The sequence below is a fragment of the Lampetra planeri genome, chromosome 49 (genome assembly GCF_965212315.1).
Source record: "Lampetra planeri chromosome 49, kcLamPlan1.2.h2, whole genome shotgun sequence".
NCBI classification, from domain to species: domain Eukaryota; kingdom Metazoa; phylum Chordata; class Hyperoartia; order Petromyzontiformes; family Petromyzontidae; genus Lampetra; species Lampetra planeri.
The window spans coordinates 1436243-1462116 of NC_136155.1; the positions used below are offsets into that span (position 1 = coordinate 1436243).

General features: G+C 48.9%; 1 protein-coding gene across 2 annotated transcripts in view; it reads right to left on the minus strand.

Annotated features, from left to right (window-relative positions):
- The window catches only part of LOC144734060 (uncharacterized), a 258027-nt gene extending 232790 nt beyond the window's left edge, over positions 1 to 25237 (minus strand). Inside the window, exons 1-2 of one of the 2 annotated variants that reach the window (XM_078616112.1) lie at positions 24647 to 25237; positions 583 to 750 (exon numbers count right to left, since the gene is read on the minus strand). In XM_078616112.1, coding sequence (XP_078472238.1) covers positions 583 to 750; positions 24647 to 24734 — 256 coding nt within the window. In that variant the 5' untranslated portion in view covers positions 24735 to 25237. The remainder of the gene's footprint in view (positions 1 to 582; positions 751 to 24646) is intronic. The other variant, XM_078616111.1, reaches the window with a different exon arrangement.
- Between the last annotated feature and the right edge of the window lie 637 nt (positions 25238 to 25874).

The following is a 25874-nucleotide window of genomic DNA, read 5'->3' on the forward strand; positions in this document are numbered from 1 at the left end:
GAGACAATGTAATGAGGTCGTTCATTCTTGTGCGTCTGACCGCATGGTGCGACATGATAACATCATCGCTTGTGACGTGGCGATGATAGGGTGCGGGGGATGGTGGGGGGGGGGCTCGTGTCATGCTCCTGTTCTGTGAACTGCAGTGGAACAATGTTGAAGTGAATCTGTTATTCGTACTGGAAGCAGAGCCAGTGCTCGCCCCCGCCATAGAAACGTGGAATTTCCACCACTGGCGGAGGGCTGTAAACTTGAGGTTGAGGGCCTCCTCTGTGCTCATTTGAGTCGGATCTTAGAGATAAACAAACATTTATTTGGGAGAACCTCCCTGCGACGACTTGAACGGCTGCCTGCTTTTATATTTGACAGCGCCATGGGATGCATTTCCTGTTGCTTTGCGATCATCCTCCCTCCCTCCCTCCCCCATCCCCCCTCCCCCACCTCCTCCTGCCCCCCCTCCTGCTCCCACCCTCCCCCACCTACTCTTGCTCCCACCCTCCCTTCCCCACCTCCTCCTGCTCCAAACCTCCCGCCCCCTCCTCCGGTTGCCCCCCTCCCTCCCCCCTCCCCCCCGCGCCGCACCTGGGAAGAGCTGCTTGGTGGGGACGCTGAGCTGCGCCTCGCGCGAGACGCTGTAGGCCACGTCGCCGGCACCGGCACCGCGCCGCTTCGAGCAGAAGCCCGTCGTCCGAGAAATTCCCTCGGGGAGATTCTCGAAGTCGAGGGATTTCAGCAGATCCACCGGCTCGCCTGCGAGAACAACAAAAAACACAGAACACAGATCAGCCTGGGGACTTGACCGTGGGTGCGTGGTGCTCGCTTGCGAGTGCGCGGCACGCGACGGGGTGGGTGGCCAGCACCGCGCACGGCCGCATTTGTCTCCCGAGTGGCGATGTTTGCACGCCGCGGCGCCAGGTACTCGTTTGAGGCTGAGTCGACCTAGGGGAGGCCCAGGACCGTTTCGGATAATTGTGACCGGTGTTGATGGCCGTTCGTAGCGCGACTCGCTAACCGCACACACAGCGGCGATTTAAAACACAAACAGCAGTAAGTCCTCGCTTAACGCGTCCCGACGTGATAACATTGTGCGTTGTGCGAAGTGTTCCCCAATGTAAGAACCGCGTTATAGCAAAAACACGTTGTGTGAATACCGCGCGTTTTAAGCGAGGACTAACCATATTTATGTCAAACGCGTAGATTTTGGCAGCCAATGGTGTAAGAATCATAATGGCACTCGTTCAAGAAGCCGGGTCAGATGGCGTGATTATTCTGACTTCTCTTTCTAACTTCCTGGATTTTCCTGACGATGCTTGGCGCAGTTTCAAGTGGAACGTCGTATCTAATTGCTGCTAACTGTTGCCGTAAGAATTGTTCTTCAATTCACCGGTGGGATAGAACACTGACAATTGGCGTGTTGTTCAACGCTTGCAAATGTGACAGGTTTTTTGGCAATTCCGGGTGGTGGAGGGTCTTTCAACACAAATTTTGACAAATCATTACTTGGCCTAAGCCCAAACATTAATTATGTACTTCATTTAAATTTACTGAGATATTCCACCTGGAAAATTCCCTTGAGATGGAGCATCTCGTTTCCAAAAGGTGTCTGTGGTAATGACTGAGCACGCACTTGCCAAGAACATAACACCCCACGAAGCGTACGCACACACACACATTTTACAATCCCACAACTTACAATGCGTGCATACATGTACCCAGTCAACCACGTAAATGGTGCACACGGCCGGTTCGTAACGAATGTACTCCAGCCGTAACAACTGCAGATGCAGTGCGAGTGGGTTTCAATCACAGATTTCGATGTCTTGAGACTGGCGGCATCGCATCTGCATGTCTTTCTCATCATCACCACGGTGGCTAGAAGATGTCAACTACCTCGCCTGGTATGCAGGAGGTCGTGGGTTCGATCCTGACCCTGAGGCCTGCTATATATTTAGAGTTTGCGTGTCTCTGTCATCATCACCACGTTGACTAGGAGATGTTAACTACCTCGCCTGGTATGCAGGAGGTCGTGGGTTCGATCCTGACCCTGACGCCTGCTGTATATTTGGAGTTTGCATGTTCACCCTGTGATCGTGTTCATTTTTTTCTGGGTCCTCTGGTTTTTCCCTCCACATTTAGAAACATGCGTTTCGAGTATTTTCCTGATATAGATTTCCACTTAATATGCCACTTCGCTGAGCTTTCGTTTGTGACCAGGTCGTTTCTGAAAGAGAGCTCTGTAGCTCATTGGGCTTTACCTTAACTAAGTTCTTCAGAACGGATTTCCGTGCTTAGTTTGTTGTCCTTCCCCCGCACCTCCGATTAGTACGGTCGACTACGTACGGTGTGAAAGAAGTGCAATATACATTATCTGTTGAAATAAAAACAAAGTTCAATAGTGTTAGTTTTCCACAGCTCCACCCGGATTAATTTCAGTGAGCGAATCACGTGTTGTAGGAGAATTTGTCAATCCACTGCTGGATGATCACTTCCCCACGCCGTGCGGGTCCGTTGGGGCCTACACAACGGCCACCATCACCTCGTCCACGGCCGTCGCCTGCGATCAAATCACCCGGCACGCGCCCGGCACGCGCTCGGTCTCGCAAGCTTGGCAGGGATTTTGAGCCTGGGTGGTGATTGGATGGGCGGCCAACACGCATAAGAGCTCGGCGCGTTGGACGTGAACAAAGTGTCCTTAATAAATTATATCAGAGGCGACGTTTCGGGCAATGACCCTTCTTCAGGAAACATAAATTATGGGAGGAAGAGCCATGGCCTGAAACGTTACCGCCACCCAGACGACATGGGATGACACTCATCCAGCAGTGGATTGACAATGGGCTGTAAATTTTTATTACAAATTATCTTGATAAGCAGTGCAAGGGTGGCTTTGATGTTTAGCCAATTTCATAGCGCGTATGTGTGATGTTGGATGTTCTTGTTGTGGGATTCAATATTTATCAAGTATTGATAACGTCGCCAAATGCGTGAGAGTAAATAAAACAGCTGCCTGTGCTTGATATTGTTCTTCGAAAGCACTCTGATGATCGCGCTGCAAATGAAATGGCTCTATGAATATTCCGCGGAGACTATTTCAAACAAATTGCGCCGCTTCAAAATATTTTGTTTATGGTGGACAACTTTAAAAGGTTGAGCTGTATACTGTTCGGATGATAATTTACACTTGTTATGATGGGGAATTTAATATTTTTTTTACGATTTGTGAACTCGTTTTTTTTTTCTTCTTCCATGTTACATTCAGCTTGTGTATCACAAACATCCGCTCTCATTTCAAAACAAGTTGCGACCTAAACCCTCCGAAACTATAAATTAAGTAGGCGTTCGTGTTACGTAACGGTGGTGAAATTCCCCGTCCGCAATTGTGAATGGCAAGTGGCGAAGCTTCGCACCAATTCATAGAGCAACCTCCCAACACTGATGGCGCTCCACGATGACACAATCGAGCTAAACATGTTTTAATTGCTCACACACGCCCGACGAGTAGAGTCAAGGGAAACTAGGGTGGTTTTTGTCGACCAAACCTCATCAAAACCATCAACTCGCCGCACTTGCGAACTTGGTTCAATCATCGGCGGCTGATACCCAGATTCAACCCCAACAACTCGGCGAAATGCTTACGCGATAATAATACAAATATTAGGGTCAGAAGTGTTATTTAGTGTGTGAATAGTTTCTGGAAATGGAACGTAAACATATGCAATACAAGAATGAAGATGTACTTAAGTAACTATGCACACGCAAGCACAACGTGTTTATATCTGTGCAATGTTCCCTTGACTGCGAGTGCAAAGGTCAAAGGTCAAAGGCCAAAGTCAAAGGTCAAAGGTCAAGTTCATATATCTTCTCCAATGATAATGATCTTCATCATTAATCATGAGCAGCACCATCAACTGCAGAATCTTTCTATCTGCATAATCTATATGCAGAACTTATCGACAGAATAGCTATCAATATATAGCAATATCTAGCAATATCTATCTAATCTACCTGCAGAATATACCCAGTGCCAGTAAAGCAACGCCACTTTGCGGGATGACAGCGGTGGGCTCCTTGAGAAATCTCGCCCACCCTCCACCCCCGTCAGAGTAATGTGGAATTTGTACCACTGGCTCAGAGCCACCAATAGCACTCGGCACAACAGGACCCTAATCTTCGCCTTGCGATCACGAGGCAGCCGTGACTTCCGCTGAGGAAGCGAATGTACCAAGGCGGTTTCGTGTTACTAAGGATTTGTGGTGCTCAAATTGAGAGTGAAAATTATGAGCTCCTTCAAAGCCTCGGCAATCAGCACCAACAGCTGCCCGGCCGCACAGATGGATGCAATTATCCCGATTTGGCAGGCTGCAGAGTAATCCGGCTGTGGGTTTTTTTTTTTGGAGAGAAAAAAAATTGTCACGCCGGCGATGTCACTTTGCAAGCCGGTCTCTGCAGCGTTGCCGCTCAAGATTCCTACTTTTGAGGGTGCTCAAATTTTAATTGGCGGACGTTGTTCAAAGCATTCGCTTCTTCTATTGTGGTATAATAGTTTAACGTTTAGCTGCATTGTTTAACGCCTCTTTTCTCTTTCTCGAGACATAAAAAAACTGTCCCGGGTGGCCCCTGTAGTGCAGAACGCTTAACTACCAATCACTATCTCTGTGATATTACGGAGAATATTAATAATAGCAATAACCATTTATAGCCCAGTGTCAGTCCACTGCTTGGATGAGGACTCGCTATGCCGTGTCATTCATTGGGTTTTTTTGAGTCATACTTCACCACACTGGTCAGTGCGGGTTGATGAAGGGCGTGCCCAAGACTGACTTATCTATCACTGCCTACCTAACCCCACCATAGGAATGTGGAATTTCCAATCCTGGCTGATGGACACTAACCTGTGACTCTTAAGAAAAATGACGAATCGTGTTTTGATTACAATTAGGAGCTGGGTTAAAGTGAGCTACATTTGTAACCACATTTCTATGACGCTATGCCAATTTTTATTTTCTTTTTAACATTGCTCATGCCTTTCCGAGTCCAACTAAAATTACCGTAATGCCATAAAATGCCATTTTTTAAATGTTCGGTCCACAGAGAGGCACCGGGTGCTCGATGAGGTTTGTGGGGTTCATAACAAGACCCTGGACGACACAGCTCGCCAGAGACCTCTGCATTGCAAATCCACCACGCTTACCATTATACTACTGCAGAAATCCCACTGCGTGTCCTGAGACATATTTAATTTTTATTTTTTTCTATTTTTATTTTTTTTTATTTCCCTTCCACGTGACTTTACCGAAAGAACCAAGAATATGAATCCCTGCAGTCACGAAAGCTTTACATCGAAATTTGGTATTTATACTGCACTGTACACGGGGAGTGGTGGCGCAGTGGTGAACACATTTCGCTAGCAACTCACGACTAACAACAGTGACGAATATCCAAATCAGATTCTCGGTTCCGGGTCTCGCCGAGGTCGACTCAGCCCTAAATGAGTACATGCTGTGGTGTGTAAATATCAGTACTGGGGAGACAAAGGTGGCCGGGCGTGGTGTTGGTCACCCACCCCCTTCTGTGCCGTGGCGACCTGAATTAGATGCTCGCTAACAGCACTTGCCCCAATTGACGGTTTAGGCTATACGGGGGATATTTTGTCTTTGTCTTCATATTTCAGATTTTTCATTTCATTTTTATTTGACTCGTATATTGACTCAAAACTCGTGCATCCCCCTGTGTGTGTATATATACATATATATGTATATATACATATATACATATACATGTATATATGTACCGCATATAAATAATTACGCACGAGCACAGAAACCCCAATGAAGTCAACCCCCCCCTGCTCCCTGCGCTTTCGCTCCGTCTAGCCGCGACCCCACCTCCCTCCCTCCCTCCCACGTTCATCCTCTGGAGCCATTCCCACCTGATGAAGTCATGGAAAGAGACCTCGGGCCACGGCCAGAGGCAGCCAGCCGTCTCTGGTGCCGAGAGCACCCCTCTCGAACCACCCCCTCCCCCCCCCCCGGACGTGAGAGAGCATCGCTCTCAATCACCCAGCGATTTCCCGAGAGCGGCGCGAAGGGCGCTCTCTCATCGTATCCTACGGCGGGCGCGCACGGTAACCAAACCTTGCGCTGCAATCAAAACAAATTCAATCATCGCGGCCAGAAGCGCGAGTGGGCGGGCGGGCGGGTGGGCGGGCTAGCACTCTACTCGGCGCTCCGTACGCGTGAGCCGCTGTTGGCCTCGGCCATAGCAATGTGGAATTTACACGGCTGACTCGGCTGGGGGCGTGGGGGCGATGGGGGCTTTGCGAGCAATCGACGGAGCTAAGTGCCGCGTCAAGTTCATTTGAGCAGCGAGACACTCCGGGGGGGAGTTCTGAGCCGCTCCGGCGATAGGAGCCCGGTCCAGTTGGTGAGAGAGACATGGGCACGCGCCCGGCAGAAGTCGACAAAGAATCAGATTGGGGGTCGGGTTGGCACTTCGTCCATCCAGGGTGGATTTAAGGCAAGTGCCACTTTTGTCGGATGGTCAAGTGCCCTATGAATAGGGACTTTAAAATGTTACCAGGTAAGCACCACCGGGCAATGTGGCTCTTTTTCAGAAGCGACCTGGCGATCACAAATGATAGCTCAACGAAGTGGCTTGTCACGTGGAAATGTATAACAGCCAAATTATTCTAAACGCACGTTGTTTCTAAATGTGGAGGACCCGGAGAAAAATCCACACGACCATGGGGATAAAGACACGCGTAACTCCAAATATACAGCAAGCGTCAGGGTCGGGATCGGACCCACGAACTCCTGCACACCAGGCGAGGTAGTTAACATCTGGCCACTGTCACTGTGGTGAAGACTCCCCCCCCGCCCCCCCCACATAGCTTCACCTTCGCCATAAGAATGTGGAATTTCGACCAGCTCAAGTGCGGAAACATGACCGCTCCGACCTTGCTCATGTTGAGCGGGGAAACGGAACTCGCCGCAGGGCGTTTGGCTTGCGCTGCGCACGGACGAACGGACGATAATCCTGTCTCCGGATCAGAAGGAGACGCAAAGAATGGCGACCGCCTCGTTAATCACGGCAGATGACAACCTGCGGGGTGGCGACTTAGCGTTGCGATTCTAGGCGGTGCAAGGGGCTTCACTGTGATTTCTGAAGTTGGCCAGCTCTTCTCTTAGCCCTTTGATCTTTTGGGCCGTTGCGGCCACGATCCGTGGCCTTCGCCGAAGCCCTCCTCCAGCGGCCTCTCTGCTTCTCTCTGTCCGTCGCTGCGTCTCTCAACTGAGACCGGGAAAGCTTGCTCAACTCCGTGGACAATAATGCGTCGTTCGCTCTGTGCACATCTTCAATAAATACCGTTTTATTCACAAAAGTCGGCCAAAGTGATTGTCCTGTCATGCTCGAGGGTCATTCACTGAAAGGTTGCCTGAGTCGACCTAACGGAGGCCCGAACCAGTTAAGATATTCGTCACTGGTGTTGATGTTGGCCGTGAGCGATAATCGCAGCACGCTAACCACTGCCCAATCAAAACAAAGACACAAAAAACCCCGTTTCGCCTTTCACAGACAGTTGGGGCAAGCTCTGTTAGCGAGGACCTATTAAAACTAGATTTGAAGCTTTCGTGACTGCAAGGAATCATATTCTTAGGTTTTTTCGGTAAAGTCACGTAGGTAAAACATCAAAATTAATGAAAATAAAATAAAATAAAAACAAAAACAAAAATCACGACGTCCTGATTTTTTTTTGTTTTTATTTTTTTTTCATTAATTTTGATGTTTTACCTACGTGACTTTACCGAAAAAAACCTAAGAATATGACTATTAAAAGTTAACTAATACCCTGCGATCCCTTTCACATGCACAGCGCAAACTAATCTCTCCCAGAGAAAAAAAAACATACGCAAAGAAACACACACCCACGGAACACAGATGTTTCAACTGATACATTTGTACTGAGATGTTCCCAAGCACTCGCCACTGGGCCGAGAGTTCCATTCCCGCTGCATTCGCCAGGGACATTGTGCGGAGTGTTACCCCAGCGCGCAGTCTGATCTGAGGTGGATGTTAGTTAAAGGCCCTCTGTGGTCTTGCGCCCCACGTGTCACCTGTGGTCGATATAGGGCAAATTAACGGAAATGTGAGAATGCTTTCAAGCGCTAGGTTGCATTAGATAACGTCGGCCGTAACCCTGATGAGGTTGCGTGTAAATTACGTGGCAACGCACTTAGGCTCTCTTGACTCTTGCTCTATAGTTACAGATGAACATATTATTTGTTGATTTTAGCCATAATTGTCACCGACACAAATGATATAATTTCTGTGCGTGATATCACAGGGGCAGATCATTTGCAATTTGGCTGACAGCGTCCTTTCTCTTGCTCGTTTGAACGTGGAGACAGCGATTATTTGAACGGCGATGAGAGAGAGAGAGCGGGGGGAGCTGTGTTTGTTTATAAAACACTTTAATTTGGACACGTCGGGAGAAAAGGGCTTGAAAAAATATTATTCAGGACTGGAGATTTCAAAAAAAGGTTATTTGAACAAGCCGTCTACGATCATCCGGGTTCCTAATCTGTGCAATTTTATTCGTGGCATTAATGTGCCGCTGATTAAAGCGTTTTTTTGTTTTGAGATCGTTTAACGTAAGTTACACGTGCAATCATGATCCTCATCATCATTATCAGTGGCAACATCGCGCTCGTCATCGCCGTCTAACTACTGCAGCTACAGCTGTGGTTCTCGTGGACGATGGACAGGTCCTTGGTCACGTGAACGTGGAGTGTCCAACTCTCACTCTGGACGATTCATCAGACAGGAGGTGGCAGAATAAAACAACGGTCACCATGAGATCGAGGTAAGACTTGGAGTCCATGGGGCCAAATCAGAAATCGGCACCGCCTAAGGGCGTAAAAAAACTTTAAGAATACCGATGTATTTATCGGGCTAGTAAGAGTGTATTACTCGATAACCCACTCATTGCAAGCGTGCATACACGTACTCACTCGCGTGTACATCATTGGTGACCAGACGGAGACCATCAACTCACCTTGCTTGAACACGCGGATCAATCAGGGACGGCTGAAACATGGATTCAAACCAAGGAATTTGGAGGAAGTGGCTCAGTGCCCAATGAAGACTCCCACAAGGCTCCCCATTGACGCCACGGTAGCGATATGTTAACTACCTCGCCTGGTATGCAGGAGGTCGTGGGTTGAATACCGACCCTGACGCCTGCTGTATATTTGGAGTTTGTGTGTCTCTCTCCCCGTGTTCGCGTGGATTTTTCTCCAGTTCCTCCGTTTTTTCCATTTACATTTAGAACTAGCGTCACGCGTTTAGATTGTTTGGTGGCTATAAACTTCCGCACTATAAGCCACTTCGTTGAGCTATCATTCGTGATAGCCAGGTCGTTTATGACAAAGAGTGATAAAATAAATAAAACACTTTTTTAAGTTTTAGTATTTGTTTTATATGCAGACAAACTAGCTGAGTCACTTCAAAGGCAATACAATATAATGCAGAAGAACTCCTTTGATCCGCAGTGATGTCGGGGATGAACATCGCAGACACTATTATCCGTGACACATATCCGTGACTTTGTTCCATGTATCTGCGAAAAAGTTTGGGGATAATCGCGAATGACGAAATTCGTTTGCCGATGAACCCCACTTATCTGCCAAAAATGCGTAGAGGACACGGGGAGTGATGATGTCTTAATTCCCGCACGTGAGTCCAGGCAGAGGTTGGAGGTCAATATTTGCAGATAAGCTGCGGGTAAAAATGATCGAATCCATCGCGTGACTCCACTTATTCAGACAATAAGAAGTGAAATTGGCGGGTATTAGGAGGCAAAAACGCAATTCGGGATGGCAAAAACATGCAGATAATCACGGATAATCGGAGGACGAGGGGTGTAGATAATCAACGTTTTCACGAATCCTACAGCTGCTGCGGACAATTGCAGTCACGGGGTAACAGTGCAGTATAGAATTCCTGGCAGTGTTGTGGCAGATAATTTGACTCCAAAGTAGAAGGCCCTGAGTTCACATCATCCCACTCGGTGTTTCATCTAATGCCACCATCTTGCTGTGGTTGATGAAAATAAGTTTGCGTGAAAAGCCAATGGGGTTGCTTGTCCAATGGAATCGCCTGCCCCTGTCATAGGAATGTGGAATTGTGCTCTGTTGGTTTCAGGAGACGAGCACTGGGCCGCACACTTTGACATTGCCTTTGAATCGTGGCGCGTGTGTCGGGTGTGTGTCTGAGCAGGATCACCCTGGGTGGATGACGCGTGACCCAGCGTGACTTTTTGTCAAAAACCAAAATAAAAGGTCACCTCGGAATTGACGTTCAACAGCACTTAATGACAACGCGGGTGGAAAATAAAATGTCCCAAGCAAAAAAATCCCGCTCGACCGGACTTTACACAATTACTCATGTTAAGAAAAAATAAGTAACTGTCTCTGTGATGGAAATATGATACGCATCATGAATGTTATTTTGTTTGAAAGGCGAAATGTCAAAATGTGACAAGTGGTCACATTTCACAAATTGTACCCCCTTTTTAGTGATATATATTATTATATATTTTTATATCCTCCATGTTACCCAGGTAGGAGCCATTTGGCATGGTAAAGTGTGGTGAGATGTTAGCTACCTCGCCTGCTATGCAGGAAGTTTGTGGGTTCGATCCCTACCCTGATGCCCGTATATTTGGAGTTTACATGTCTCTCTCCCCATGGTCGCGTGGATTTTCTCCGGGTCCCGGTTTTTACATTCACATTTAAGAAAGATGCATGTAGAGTATTGGGCTATCATTTGCGATAGGCTAGTCGCTACTAAATATAGCTACATAGCTTAAAGGGCCTTACCGGGAAAATAGTTTATATAGCTTTTTTACATTTCTTCCAAGATGTCTGGCCAGAGTGGAAGAGTAGGCCAAAAACACCCCTAAACAGGGCTCTCAAGAGCTCTCTCTCTCTCCAAGAGGCCCTTCCAACAGCGGTGACGTGAGCGGCTAAATTGCAGGGCTACAACTGTTCACTTGGGTGCCCCATTGGAAGACCTGGAGGGGAAAAGGAGCGTCCCAAATCCCTTCCAAGTCGATGTCAAAAGTTAAAAATGTCTTCCTGTTCCAATAGGCCTTGGGTGCTGCTCAGTTCTGGTAGCAGCTGCGAAGCCATGGGTGGGAATTCCACGTTCCTACGTCGGAAGTCCGGGTCTCTGTTTTGAACGGTCGCTTTTGACTCAGGGCAAAATGGGACAAATTTTACTGACCATTGAGGGATAGTGATGGTGGTGATGATGATGCACTAAGTTGATGGGATAAGCAACCTAGCGAAACATTGTTCAAAGGCCACCTGAGTGTGAATCCCGGCTGTGGTTCGATCGGTATCTGGTGATATCTGAAATGATGCTGGACCCTCAATCACCAACCTACAGTGACCAGAATAGTGATGTATGGTGAAACAAACAAACCCCGTGAGCAACATGATGTGGGGAAGCCTTCACCCAAATGTGGACTCACAAAGGCCTGGACGTTATTTTATTTTATGACAGAGCAACTAAACTAAGCGCACTTTTAAATTGAGATTTAAAATCCGGATTGAAAACGCATTTCTTTACAACTGATTTCTGTGTTCAGTCTCGTTGTCCTTCGCTCCGCACCTCCGATTGGTACAATTGGCTACGTACGGTGCGAAAAAAGTTCAACATACATATATATTACTTTGTTATGACTAAAAGATAAAGGTGCAGCCCTGCAATTGCTTGCTCATGGCACCGCTGCAGGTAGGGTCTCTACTCAAGCTGGGCAGACACCAAGGAAGAGGTAAAAGAGTGCCCACGCTTTACCCCACCGCTCGCAATCGGCTGATTGTATGCATGTGAACGTGCACGTTGAACTTCTTTCGCACCGTACACAACCAACCATAATCCCATCACTGTGCGTTCCGCTAACCCCATCTCCTCGTGTCTAGGTGTGCCGATTGAAATCACATTTGATATGTCCATGACAACCGGTTGCGAATGAGAATAATCGCAGCCAAATAAATTTCCAATGTTTGGCTCGAAGACGAAAGCACACATTCACAATTTACCAATAAAAATTTTTCCTGAACGCAAAAAGATGAAAGCTGCGAGAGAAAGTAACTTCAAAGACAGAATCACGCGGCACGGATTGATGGGGGGGGGGCACATTTTCTTTCTGAAGATAAAAAAAATTAACTCGTGTCGCTCAACTCACGGTCGCGATGATTTAGTTGGAGAAGTCACTCTCGAGATGTAACCTAAATGTTTACATGTCCCTGGTAACAATAGTAACAATTCCTATCGCGCCGTAATATGGCAAGCCACCACAAGGCTGCTGAACAAACAACAAAACGTTCAACATGCTTCATTCGTGAACAAATCATTCGGTGATACTGCTGCTGCTGCTGCATGGGAAGTGGTGGACAATCGCAATCACAGCCATGAAGAACGAGCCATCGCCCCGGAACGTTGCCTGATAATTATTTATCATTTTAAGGACACGCGTTGTGTTCCTGGCGAACGTGTTTCAATTGTTGTTGCTGTTTCTATCCGCAAGTCGCTCGTCCATTGCATTTTGAAAGCAGTCACCGTTCACCGTCTCGGCTGACTGCTGCCCGCAAAGGTGCGTTCTCAAGCACGCTGCTCTTTGAAGGCGCATCACCGATCGGCAGCCCAGAGCCGGAGTTGAACAAAAATAAATGGATTTAATTTTCGATTGAAAGCTTTCGTGACTGCAGGGATTCATCTTCTTGGTTCTTTCGGTAAAGTCACATAGAAGGGAAATAATAAAATAATCAAAATAAAACAATAAAATAATTCTCACGTTTCGGCCACAACGGCTGCTTGCGTTGTGGCCGAAACGTCGTGAGAATTATTTTATTGTTTTATTTTTATTATTTTATTATTTCCCTTCTATGTGACTTTACCGAAAGAACCAAGAAGAGAACAAATAAAATGGCACAGTCTCATGGCAGGAGCCCGGTACATTCGTCAAAGGCGCCCTTTATATGAACTCCAGCAACAACACAGATTAATTAATCAACCGAATACAATAGCAACGAGCACAAGGACACGCTTTACGCGAGAGAGCCTGCCATTTGTAAAGAAATATTCAGATAAATGCTGCAATGCATATGTGGTCATTATTCGGGCCCATATTTTTTTTTATTTTTCACTTTAATTTTTTTTCTTTTTCTCCCTCTGCGCGATTATTAAAAAATATGTGACCAATTTATTCTTCAGAGTGCGGTAAACGAAGTCCGTGTGTCAAATTGGCAGATGCCTCCTCCTTCAGAGCGATCGGGGAGTGCCAAATTCCGTAGCTCGCTTTCTGCTTTTTATTCTTTCTTAAACTCCGGGGAGGCTGCCCTCAAAGCGTCGCGCATTTGCTAACAATTAAAAGCCGACGACAAAATAATAAAATATCGCTTTCGTTACGGCCTCGTTACGTAACGCGTCCACGTGTGGAGCGTTTTATGAAAAGTGTCCCTTGATCAAGGTTCGAATGTGACATAGATTGTGTTTACCCCACAACAATTTTGCGCATGTTTCTGCACAAATAATGGCATCGCACTTTTAAGCTATTAGTTAAAGACCATGTGGTGTCATTCACTGATTAATGTAAAATTAGCCAACTTACAGATTGTTTGGAAAACGTGTATCTGTGTGTGTGTATGCGTGCATGTCTCTGTGTGTCAATGTGTGTATCTTTGTGTGCGTGTGTGTATGTGTGTCACCTTCATATGTGCTCACTAACAGCACTAGCCCCAAGAGTCAGTTAAGGCTATAAGAGGATTTTTGTCTTCGTGTCACTGTGAGGAGCGGTGGTGCAGTTGTTAGCGCTATAAGCCCAGTTACCCTACCTCGTTCGATTCCCAGCCACTGCTAGCATCGTTGGAAAATATGTGAACAGGTCCTAAACCTCCCCTCTAGGTCAACTCAGCCTAAATTGATCCAATGGTGTATCGTGCTGTATAACCATGAGCACGAGGAGACGACAATGGTGGCCAGGCATGGTGCTGGCTAACCCACCCTCTCACGTGTCAATGTCGGACTTAATACGTGTTCTCTAACAGCACTAGTCTCAACAGTCTAGCCAAAGTGAATGTGTCTCTCTGCTCAAACATCATGGACGGCCACCTATCGTCATCGGTTGTCCACAGCCAAAAGTGGAAATTCCACATTACTATGCTGGGAACAAGCCTGATCTGTGTCTAATGCAACATCCTATTGATATTTGATAATGCATTTTTGGCAGGTAAGGTCTACTAAGCTATATAGTAACTCTTTTTCAGAAGTGGCCTGGCCACAAATGATAGCTCAACGAAGTGAATTGCATTGCATTGTGGCGTCATTGATTTTACACACCCGATGCGATGCCGGGTATGATGCAGCCAAACGATGTTAATCAATGCTGTGGTATGTATGTATGTTGAACTTATTTCGCACCGTACGTAGCCAACCGTGCTAATGGGAGGTGCAGCTGATGATGACGACGAGGACAATGACGATGACATGTTCCATTGAACCCTAATCACTGATTAAAAAAACATTTACATTTATTTAAATGCATGGATGGAAATTTACGTTACGCAACGTTCAGTCCCAAACGTGGACAGGCTATTTAAGCCATGCTAAGCTTTTTAGGAAAGCGTTCTGACATTTATTTAACAAAAAACTTTCCTCAACTTGTGTTCGCTGAGCAAAATGGGGTTGGGTTTTTTTCCTCTCTGCCGTGTGCGCCTGTGGACTTTCTCTCTGGCCGATGTTTATCTGAAAAGCCAGACTCCCCACAATAAATAATCTGTCTCATTCAGCGCAACCACAACTGAAGAATTTGAATACGTAAACATACACACACTCACACAATGTAATAAGCAACGACACAGGTCCCCCGTGTAGCCTTTATCAGACCGTCGGGGCAAGTGCTGTTCAGGAGTAGCAGCTATAAAGGACGGCAAATCATAAGGGGGTTGGTGGGCCAACACCCACGCCCGGCCGCCTTTGTCTTCCCAGTGCTGATATTTTCACACCGCACCAGGGTACTCGCTTGAGGCTGAGCTGACCTAGTGGAGGCCCACAACCAATTCAAATGTTCGCCTCGCGTATTGGTCGTGAGAGGAAATGGAACTCGGCTCATACCGAGATATGCCGACCAGGACACGACTACACAAACAACTACACAAACAACTGCACAAAAAAGACGACTTTGTCCAAGACTGCCTTGGAGATTCTACGGTCGAGTACTGCTGTTAGTGAGCACATATTAACCTCAGCCTGGGCGCGAACACCCCAAGGCCATCTTTGTCACCCCAGGGCCGATGTTGTACCCAGCGCCGTTTACGAATTTCAAACAACCTAGAGGACCGGAACATGTTTAAACACATTGTCCTCCTGCGGAGGGAGCTGTTAGCAACGTTGGGTTGCTCGGTCAATGACCAGGGTCAACGGCGGCGTGGTGTATTCCACAAATATGGCCGACTGTGAGGGCGGGCACAAGCCGGCGTGAGTGGGTTAAACGTTGAGTTTTATAAGGGCACCACGGAGTGACCAGCCCCTCCCCACCCAGCCCCACCCCTCCCACCCCCGACCCAGCCCCATCCTCCCCACCCAGCCCCTCCCCACCCTCCCCTCCCCACCCAGCCCCACCCCTCCCATTTTTGGATGCACGACGGACGGACGGATACAATAATCCCCTGTGGGCTGGTGTAACCAGGAGGTTCCTACCAGTATAATTATTATTACCACATGACCAAACATATGTCAAAATATCAACATTATCACCATCACCACGACTAAACATCAACATCACTACCACCACCACCAAGTGTCACTGTCCCCATACCACCATCGTCATCTCAACCTGTACGATCCACACAACTAGACGCATCACTGCCTCCGCCTAAGCTCTCCAGCAGTAGCGTGCCACTGTGCTCATCCAGAACAGACCGTGCGACGTGTAACGGACGCAATGCCCCGATCTGTAATGACGCAGGAGACATCGCAGCGACCACGCTTCGCTGCTCCTGACGCGCGTAGTCTGGGCTTGACCCCCTGAATGTGAAATTGTAGTTTTTGCTACGCACCTATGTCGGCCAATACACCAGAAGATAAAGAAGACTTCCTCCACCACTGGAATCACCACCATCCGTGATCACCAATTAGCACCACTTCCACTTGGACCGCAACTGCCACTACCCCACGCGCCACCAACACCACCAACACCACCACCACCACCACCAACACCACCAACACCACCAACCCCACCACCACCAACAACACCACCAACCCCACCAACCCCACCACCAACACCACCAACCCCACCAACACCACCAACCCCACCAACCCCACCACCAACCCCACCAACACCACCAACACCACCAACCCCACCACCAACCCCACCAACACCACCAACACCACCAACCCCACCACCAACCCCACCAACACCACCAACCCCACCAACCCCACCACCAACCCCACCAACACCACCAACCCCACCAACACCACCAACCCCACCAACCCCACCAACCCCACCACCAACCCCACCAACACCACCAACCCCACCAACCCCACCAACCCCACCAACCCCACCACCAACCCCACCAACACCACCAACCCCACCAACACCACCAACACCACCAACCCCACCAACCCCACCACCAACCCCACCAACACCACCAACCCCACCAACACCACCAACCCCACCAACCCCACCACCAACCCCACCAACACCACCAACCCCACCAACACCACCAACACCACCAACCCCACCAACCCCACCACCAACCCCACCAACACCACCAACCCCACCAACCCCACCACCAACCCCACCAACACCACCAACCCCACCACCCACCCCACCAACACCACCAACCCCACCAACCCCACCAACCCCACCACCAACCCCACCAACACCACCAACCCCACCAACACCACCAACCCCACCAACCCCACCACCAACCCCACCAACCCCACCAACCCCACCACCAACCCCACCAACACCACCAACCCCACCAACCCCACCAACCCCACCACCAACCCCACCAACACCACCAACCCCACCAACACCACCAACACCACCAACCCCACCACCAACCCCACCAACACCACCAACCCCACCAACACCACCAACCCCACCAACCCCACCACCAACACCACCAACCCCACCAACCCCACCACCAACCCCACCACCAACTCCACCAACACCACCAACCCCACCAACACCACCAACCCCACCAACCCCACCACCAACACCACCAACACCACAACCACCGATAGCCGGGTGCTGCACGCCTCTGAGCCGGTGCCGTGGAGGTGAGGGGTTGGTGGATTACACACAGATGTTGTGAAACTCCCCTCTCGTGGGTGCTGAGGAGGATGCACACCCTGGCTCGCCAGGAGAAGGCAGTACATCAGAATTTGGACTGGTGTCTTTAAATGTGTCCCATCTGTACGGGGCAGAGCGTTGCCCGCTGGCACGTGTGGCCGTTCTGTGGTGGCTCCGAATTCCTCCCACACGTACGCGCTCATTCATATATATAGAGAGGGCGGCAGAGCTTGGGCAAGAATTTAGCACCGGCTCACTGCCTGGCTGTTGCCTTCCCACTTGTCTGTGGTTCCACCTCCTGCCTCTGCGTTATTCCCTCTCTTCGAGAGCGAGCGAATCCTGTGACGTTAATATAACTGTGACCACCATCATCACCACCATCACCACCATAGCCTCCAACATAACCATCAGTATCACACTCGCATGAACCCTAGGGGGAGGCCCAGGACCGGCTCAGATAATCGTCACCGGCTGATGGCCGTAAGTAGGAATTGAACACCGGTCGCTGGGTCGTTGTGTGCATAGCGCTCACCGCTATGTTACTCAACATACAACTCGCTATAACAGCTCGCTATAACAACTCGCTATGACAACTCGCTATAACAACTCGCTATAACAACTCGCTATAACAACTCGCCTGAACCCCACAATTCTCAGTCGCGGATCGTACGCCCGAGTTTCCTCCTGCGGGGTGATCATCGGCGGTGGCTGTGATCATGGTCACGTGGGGGAGGTTACTGCACAAGTCCCAGGGGCTGGAGCAGGGGCTGGCGGAGATGGGGACGTCGCTCGATGCGACGCGACGTAGCCTCCAGCGATGTCCTAACAAGCGGGGCCATCTGGATACAATCTGACACCGTGACAAAGCATGTGTTTCCACTTTGGGTGGTGGCGGTGGTGGTGGCGGTTATGGCGGTGGTGGTGTTGATGATGATGATGTCGGTTGGTCGTGGCGAAAGAGATAGTTGTGGTAATGGTTTTGTCGTTTCTGGTGTTGCTGGCAATGCCATTGGCTGTGGTAATTTTGGTGGCTGTTTTGGTAACGGTGGCGCGTGCAGTGATGATGATGCCGTTGGTGGTGGTGATGATTGTGGAATTGTTGTTGTTTGTGGTGTTGGTGACGGTGGTAATCGCTGTATGGGGAGCGGTAGTGTAGAGGTTTGCACGTTGCGCGACTAATCCAACGACTTGAGTGACGATTAGCCTGGGCTTCCCCTAGGTCGACTCAGCCTCAAATGAGTATCTGGTGCGATGTGTGAAAATTGCCACGAGGGAGGCAAAGGCGGCCGGGCGTGATTTGGGTAACCCACCCCATCGTATGCCGTGCCGGCCTTCATAGCTTCTCGCTAACAGCACTTGCCCTAAGGCTACACGGGAGATTTTTGTCTTTGATAATAGCTGCGATGGAGGCTGTGGTAGTGGTTATGTTGGTATTGGAGGTGGTGGGGACAGTGGTGCTGATGTTACTGGCGGTGACAGCAGCGGTGTTAGCGCTGATGGTGATGGCAGTGTTGGTGGAGGTGATTTGATGCGTTGATTGAGTGGTTTTGCTGGTGGGTGGTAAGGGCTAAACAAGATTTATATATTTTTCTTCAGACAATCTCGAGCATTAATAGAGGAATGTGTTTTACCTCTGGACAGGGCAGGGAAAAGTGGCCCTTGTGTATGAATCACTGACGACACCACTACACGGACTTTGAACTCTGATTTAATAAATACATCGTAAAGATTTGATAGACTTAACGAGCGCAAGCCAAACCCGACGGAGTTATAATTTAAAGTAACAAAATGTTACGACAAGTCAAATCGTCTACCTGTTCACACAAGCACCGATTCCTTGAACCAGGGGTGGAAATTCCACCTTGCCATGAGCGGACCCAGTCTTGCCATAGGGACGAGCACTAATAATACAGTAATTATCCTTTGCGTGTGAAAGTCTTGAGAGAGACCCCCAAGACTAACTTGCGGATGGCCACTCACATATTTCTAGATTTGAAGCTTTCGTGACTGCAAGGATTCATATTCTTAGGTTTTTTGGTAAAGTCACGTAGATAAAAAATTTAAATTAAAATTAGCCAAATTGCTCTAAACGCACGTTTTCAAACATGTGGAGGGGAAAACCCGAGAGGACCGACAGAACAAAAATCCACGCGTCCACGGGGAGAGAGAGAGAGACACCGCAAACTCCAAACATACAGCAGCAGGCACCGTCAGGATCACGGACTGGTGCGCCTGATAATATCTGGGTGTAGGGGCGGTGGAGATGGTGATTCCTTCAAACCAACGTTTAAGAGCTGAGAGTGTCTGACTCAACGTCTTGCCACCTTCGTCGACGATGCGAACGACAGCGACTCAATGATTAAATCCACAGACTGAGACCCATAGACTGCAAATAATGTAAAATAATACCGGCTAATGTCGCTAATGTATATGCTTTCACGTGCCGAACATTTAATTCTTCGCGAAATTCTCAAACCGCACACTGCCCCCATTTTTAAAGTAAAAAAAAACTCCTCCGTATCCCCTCGCCGTCGCGAACACTGAACGTTCGCGAGACGTCGGGGTTGTAGTTTGCGAGTCTCTCTATTTTCGTTGGGAGATGCGGCCGCGGCAGGGTTTACTTTACGAATGCTGATGATGGAAAAAAATGTGTTTAACAAACGAACGCAAAAAAATGTTGACAAATGTCCAAAAGGACTGGGATATAACCCAAACCAGACCTCCCAGCTTCTTATAATGAACATGAGAAGGTTACTTTTTTTTCTTTACAAAATGAAGACATGTGAATTTATGGATACATACCGTACAATGCAAAAGTTACATGCATATAAACATGAACACATTCCATTTACGTTATGTACGGAGAGGGGAAGTGCGATTAGCGAGCTCACATTAAGTCCAGCATGGCACGTGGCAAGGCAGAAAATGGCCACAACTACTACATGCCCAGCCGCCTTTGTCTCTCCAGAGCCGATGTTGATTCTAATCTAAATGCCAATGACGGAGTCTGCTGCTGGCCACGAGGACAGGGCTTCAGCAGAGAGAGAGAGAGAAAGTTCGTGTCGTTCTGCTGTTCCTCCTCCTTTGTTGAAGGAATGCAGACCACAGTGATTTACCATGGATCCATATTGTGGCTTGCATGGCCACAATCAGCGACATGCAGATGTGAATGGCCACAGCAACAACACAATTCCACACACTCGTTTTAAGCTCAGCTGACTCGGATTTGGCCCAAATCAAGTCTGTAGACTGATTGGCTGCTGATGATGATGAGCATCAGAACTGGGAGTCGAACACAGACTGCAGAGTGTGTGTGGATAGACACACAACAACAACACAACAACAACCGCCGTTCGCCACCAAGTGGCGGTGACGTCACCGCAGCGCTTGTGCCAGGCTAGGTACACTTTGGGGCCGCGTGAAGTGTGAAAGGCTCCCTGACAGGAGTTCACGGGGCAGACACCAAGGACAAAGACGAGCATACGTAGAGACAAACATACCCTGAGAGCACATACTCAACAAAGCACGTGAGTCTGCGTGCCCGATGACAGACGTATTTCTTGTGGGTGCAGTGGTTTGCTGAATAACGATGCAATATAGTTCAGTAACCTGCCATTGTAATGTGGAATTTACACCGGTGACCTTTGGCTGAGCAATGCCCTGAACTGATAAGAGCAGTCAGGACACTTTGAGACTTTAACTTCCCCGCCTGTTATGCAAGGAGGTCGTGGGTTCGATCCCGACCCTGACGCCTGCTGCTGTATATTTGGAGTTTGAATTTCTCTCACTCCCCTTGTCACGGTTTTTCCCTCCACATTTAGAATCAACGTGCATTTAGAGTATTTGGCTGCTATGAATGTCCACATGCTAAGCCACTTCGTTGAGCTATCATTCTGATAAAGAGCTATACAGCTCAGTGGGCCTTACCTGGTAAAATAAAAAATAAACGCTCAGTTTATTATGTACAGATCATTACACAGCGGTGACATCTCAAGAGCCGAAATAAGCCAAATTTACATGCCAAACTGAATTTTAAAAAATGCTGCAGTCATTGGTGAGCAGGCTAATACCATCAACCCGCTACAAAAGTTTAAGTTAATGCCAAGAGAAATACTCTATAACTCAGTGTTTAATATTCAGTATAACAATGTACAATCCATTGCCGAAATAAAGGCCTCCCCACAATCTGTGAGTAGTTACGGGGGTTGTTTGACCATACTTCACCACGCTGGTTTGTGCGGGTTGACGAAGCAGAGATGGGAGGGAGGGCCGGCATCGGATCCGATGCCACTCGCAGTGCTCATGTCACAGATGTAACCGCACGTACTCACGCAGAACCATAACGGGCTTCACACTATCCGTCCAGATGGGTCTGTAACACTCATCCCGCAGTCAAAAGGTCGTAAGTTCAGATCCCAGTTTGGGTGGACTCACCATCGCCATTATCGTCCATTCAGGGTCATAATGAGAACCACGATTTGATGATAAGTCTGGACACACGGGTCCCCTCCAAAGGAATGTGGAATTTCCACCACAGGGTTCAGGGCCACAAATGGAAAATGGGTGCGGCTCCCCGTTCTCATTTGACGAAGGAGAAACGTTAACCGTGGCGCGTGGTGGTTACGTGTTAAACTCTTACGAGAAAACTGCATCTAAGCTGCTCCACGTAAAAGTGTCTCATGGGCAGTGCTCATCTCCACTGGTGACCCTGAACCAGGGGAGGAAATTCCACATTCCCAGTGTGGGGTTCAGTCTCTCCATGGAATAAACACCGTTGGCTTTCCGCACAGCGGTACCCAGTTTTATTTACTTCGGAAATAATGGGCTGTTGGCTAAGATACACTGACACATAATGGCTTATTCTTGGAAATGAATGATCTTGACGATGATGGTGGTGATGAAGATGTCATGGGAATTTTCAACGTCTACATTACAACAGACGGAGGAGCACTTTGGTAATCTCGCTGCTTTTAGTGGGGATCGAACCTTCAACTCGACGAACAGCACCCTGGACAATGAGATAATCTCAGAAGCAACGGATACGTTGACTATATATATATGTCCTGTGCAGTGTACAGTACAGCTACTATCCATAATCAGCAAAAAATAATTTTATATTTTTCATTATAATTGAAACTTGTAACGCGCTGCCGCTGGAAGGCAGCCCACGCGATGAGCCTGCGCTGCAAAATTCCCAAAGCTCTGTGGTCCTCTACATATTAAGATGTTATCGGCTAATTAATGACCGTTTACATGTGGGAGGAAACCGGAGCAATCGGAGAAAACCGCGCGCGTGCGAGGGAGAAACACTCTATCCCCATACAGACGGAACAGATGGAGTCCACATTTTTTGCGATACCGCCTTCTCCTGGCGAGCCAGGGTACGGCTCCACCTCGATGCCCACGGGAAGGAAGTTTCACAACATTCTGTGATCCATATTCTTTGGGTCTTTCGGTAAAGTCACGTAGATAGGTTCAAAGAAAAAAACAAAAAAACTACGACGTTTCGATCGCAACACAAGCGATCGTCATCAGGAAAACGTATCTTAGTTGAACCTATCTACGTGACTTTACTGAAAGACCCAAAGAATATGAATTCCTGCAGTCACGAAAGCTTTAAGTCAAGATTCTGTGATCCGCCAATCCTCGCTGCTACCTCCACGGTGCTGGATTACAGGCCATGTGCATAGCCAGCCACCAGCGGGCAGCTAAAAATACCTGCGAAGTTAATTTAGAGCATTCACCAATTGCCGGTTTGTACGGACGCTAAAGTTCGAGTCCTGGTACGGGGCATTTGATAATTTCTGGGGTGAGTCACGGTGACTACGAGTTCAAATCTTTTGTTGGTTTTCCACTCAGCCCAGCATCATGATCATTCCCGTCCAGGGTGGCTAAAATAGCTAGCGCCACTTTGTCAACCGTGATCTTGCCATGGATTGGGCCGGTTTTTAGCCGCGGAAATGTGAAATGAATTTCCACCACTGGCCTCATCGCTGCCAATGCGATGCGAGTGCCATCCCAAGCGCGGCTGTAAGCGGGAAGACGCGCTGAGCTATTGTAACAATGAAGGTGGCAAGCCTGCTTTGTAATCGAGATCGCGAATCGCATTGCGCACACCACAATCAACAACAACAAGCAGGCAATTGTTTGCAGCCACCCGCGCGCGTGCGTGAGTGTCGGTGCGCTAATTACGCGCAGAGGTCGTGCAGTGGGGGTTAGCGCACTGCGTCAATAAGCCTGCCACCCGAGTTCGATTCCCACTCACGCCCTAAAAACTGTGCGCGAATATTTGAACCGGTATCCGTGCCTCCCCTAGGTCGACTCAGCCTTAGATTAGCAGCTGTTGTGGTGTGTAAACATCAGCACTGGGGGAGACAAAGGCGGTCGGGCGTGGTGCTGGCCACCCACCTCATCGTGGGCCGTGCCGGCCTTCACAGGTAACAGCACTTGGCCCAACGATCTGTGGAAGGCTACACGGGGGATATTTGTCTTTGTTGGTGTGCTAATGCCTCACGCCGCACTGCAATCCCTGCCACCCAATAGCCACCGTCGCCAGCATGGATCACCACCTGAGCCTGGCATGGCCCTCCCCTAGATCAACTCTGCCTAAAACGAACACAGCACCTGGCGTGTTGGCGGTGGTGTTGGTGATGGTGATGATACTGGTGGTGGTGGTGGTGATGGTGCTGCTGCTGGTGATGGTGATTGTGGTGGCAGTGTTGCTGGTGATGGTGGTGGTGGTGATGGTGGTGCTGAGTGCGTTGGCAGGTTGGCCGCATCGCCAATGCATGAGAGATGATGAGAACGTGGCTCGGTGTGCGGTGGCATTGGCCTAATCTCACTCGGCCCTCCCCGTGTTCTCCGCACTGGTCTCAATAGGTACTAACAGCACTTGCGCCAACAGTCTACTGGAGTATTATAATTGTAAATCTCTGAGATGGTGGTGTCTGTGTGCATGCGTGTGTGTGTATAGGTGCGTGTGTGTGTGCGTTATAAGGGAGCGGTAGTGAAGTGGTTAGCGCACAGCGACCTAAGTTCGATTACTGCTCACGACCAATACTATAGCGAGGATTTTCTGAATCTCTCCTGGACCTCACCTAGGTCCACTCAGCCTGAAAATGTGTACCTGGCACGGGAGGCAAAGGCGGCCGGGCGTGGTGCTGGCCACCCACCACGTCGTGTGCAAATTCAGGGTGGGTGGGTGATTGCTGGCAGCACTTGCCCCAACATCATGTTCGGGCTGTACGGGTGTGTGGGTGTGTGGGTGCGTTAGGAACTCACCTGCACTGACGATTGCACCTCCATGAATGGAGAGAGTGAGGAGCAGTGTAAACACCCGCGAAGCACGAGGCCACCGGCTATGATCCATGCCCTCCCCCCCCGGCTCTTAGCGCCTCTCCTTTCAAAAAAAAATATGTTTGGGTTCAAGCGATTGCACGCGGCCCCAGTATATTTTAGCAAAAAAAAAGCAAAGAAGGAGATGTAAAAATTAAAAGAGAGATTCTTGGCACCATACGCCGCCGTCAACTTATAAAACAACCTACACACGGGCACCTTCGCGTCAATCCGTGATAGGAGTGGGGGGGGGGGTGTCACACGTTGACAAGCCCCAGCACGTGTGAGAGAACGAAGAAGGCACCCAGCGTCACGCACGCACTCGCTCGCTCTTCAGCTCTTTCGTTAGTGCGGGTTCCAAAAGTCGAGAAATTTGACGCGTAAACTTTCGTGTCGTTTTGTTTTGTGGTTGTTGTTTTTTTTCCTGTGCGTGTGTTTGTTCCCGCTAAGCCATTTGGAGAGCCCCTCTCGCCTCTAGCGCAGTTCCCTTCTCTTGCCACTTCGCTCTCTCGAATGCGTCCGACCCGCCCTCGGATCTTAAAGTCCCCCCCTTTCACGGCGCCGTTATCCCAAAATCTTGGAAGCACTCCAATGAGGGCTTGCGAGTAGTGGATAAGGGGCTTGGCTTTATACTTTGTCTCCGCCCAGTTTATACTCCAGGGAGGAGCGAGATGTGAACCACTCGGGAACCCTGAACTGATGGGTGCCACCCCCACCCAAATATCTGACGCACACCGACACCCAGTCCCCATCGCGAACCGGCCTGGGACACCGTAGGCGTGAACAAACCGACGCTCGCTCGAATTCAAAATATCCACCGCGTGTCATCGGCCGACCAAGAGAATGCTTGAGGCTCCTGCCAAAGGAATGAGGAATTGCCACCCACTGGCTCAGGTCTGCGAGGCGATATGGGTGCTGCCCGAATGCTCGTCTTAAGGGGGTAGAATGAGTGAATTGCATGCTCAGGAGGTACCGTCACACGACGCTTGGGAAATGCACGAGTCTGAATCCTGGTCAGGAGTTAAATTGAGTAATCATCATCGTGATACATGAAAAAACACCAACTTGTTTGGGTAGTCAACAGTGGCTGTCCAAACGAAGAGACTGGCTTCAGCAGAGGAATCTGGAATTTGCACGACCCACTTCAGAGCTGCCATCAGTGCGGGTGAGTTCT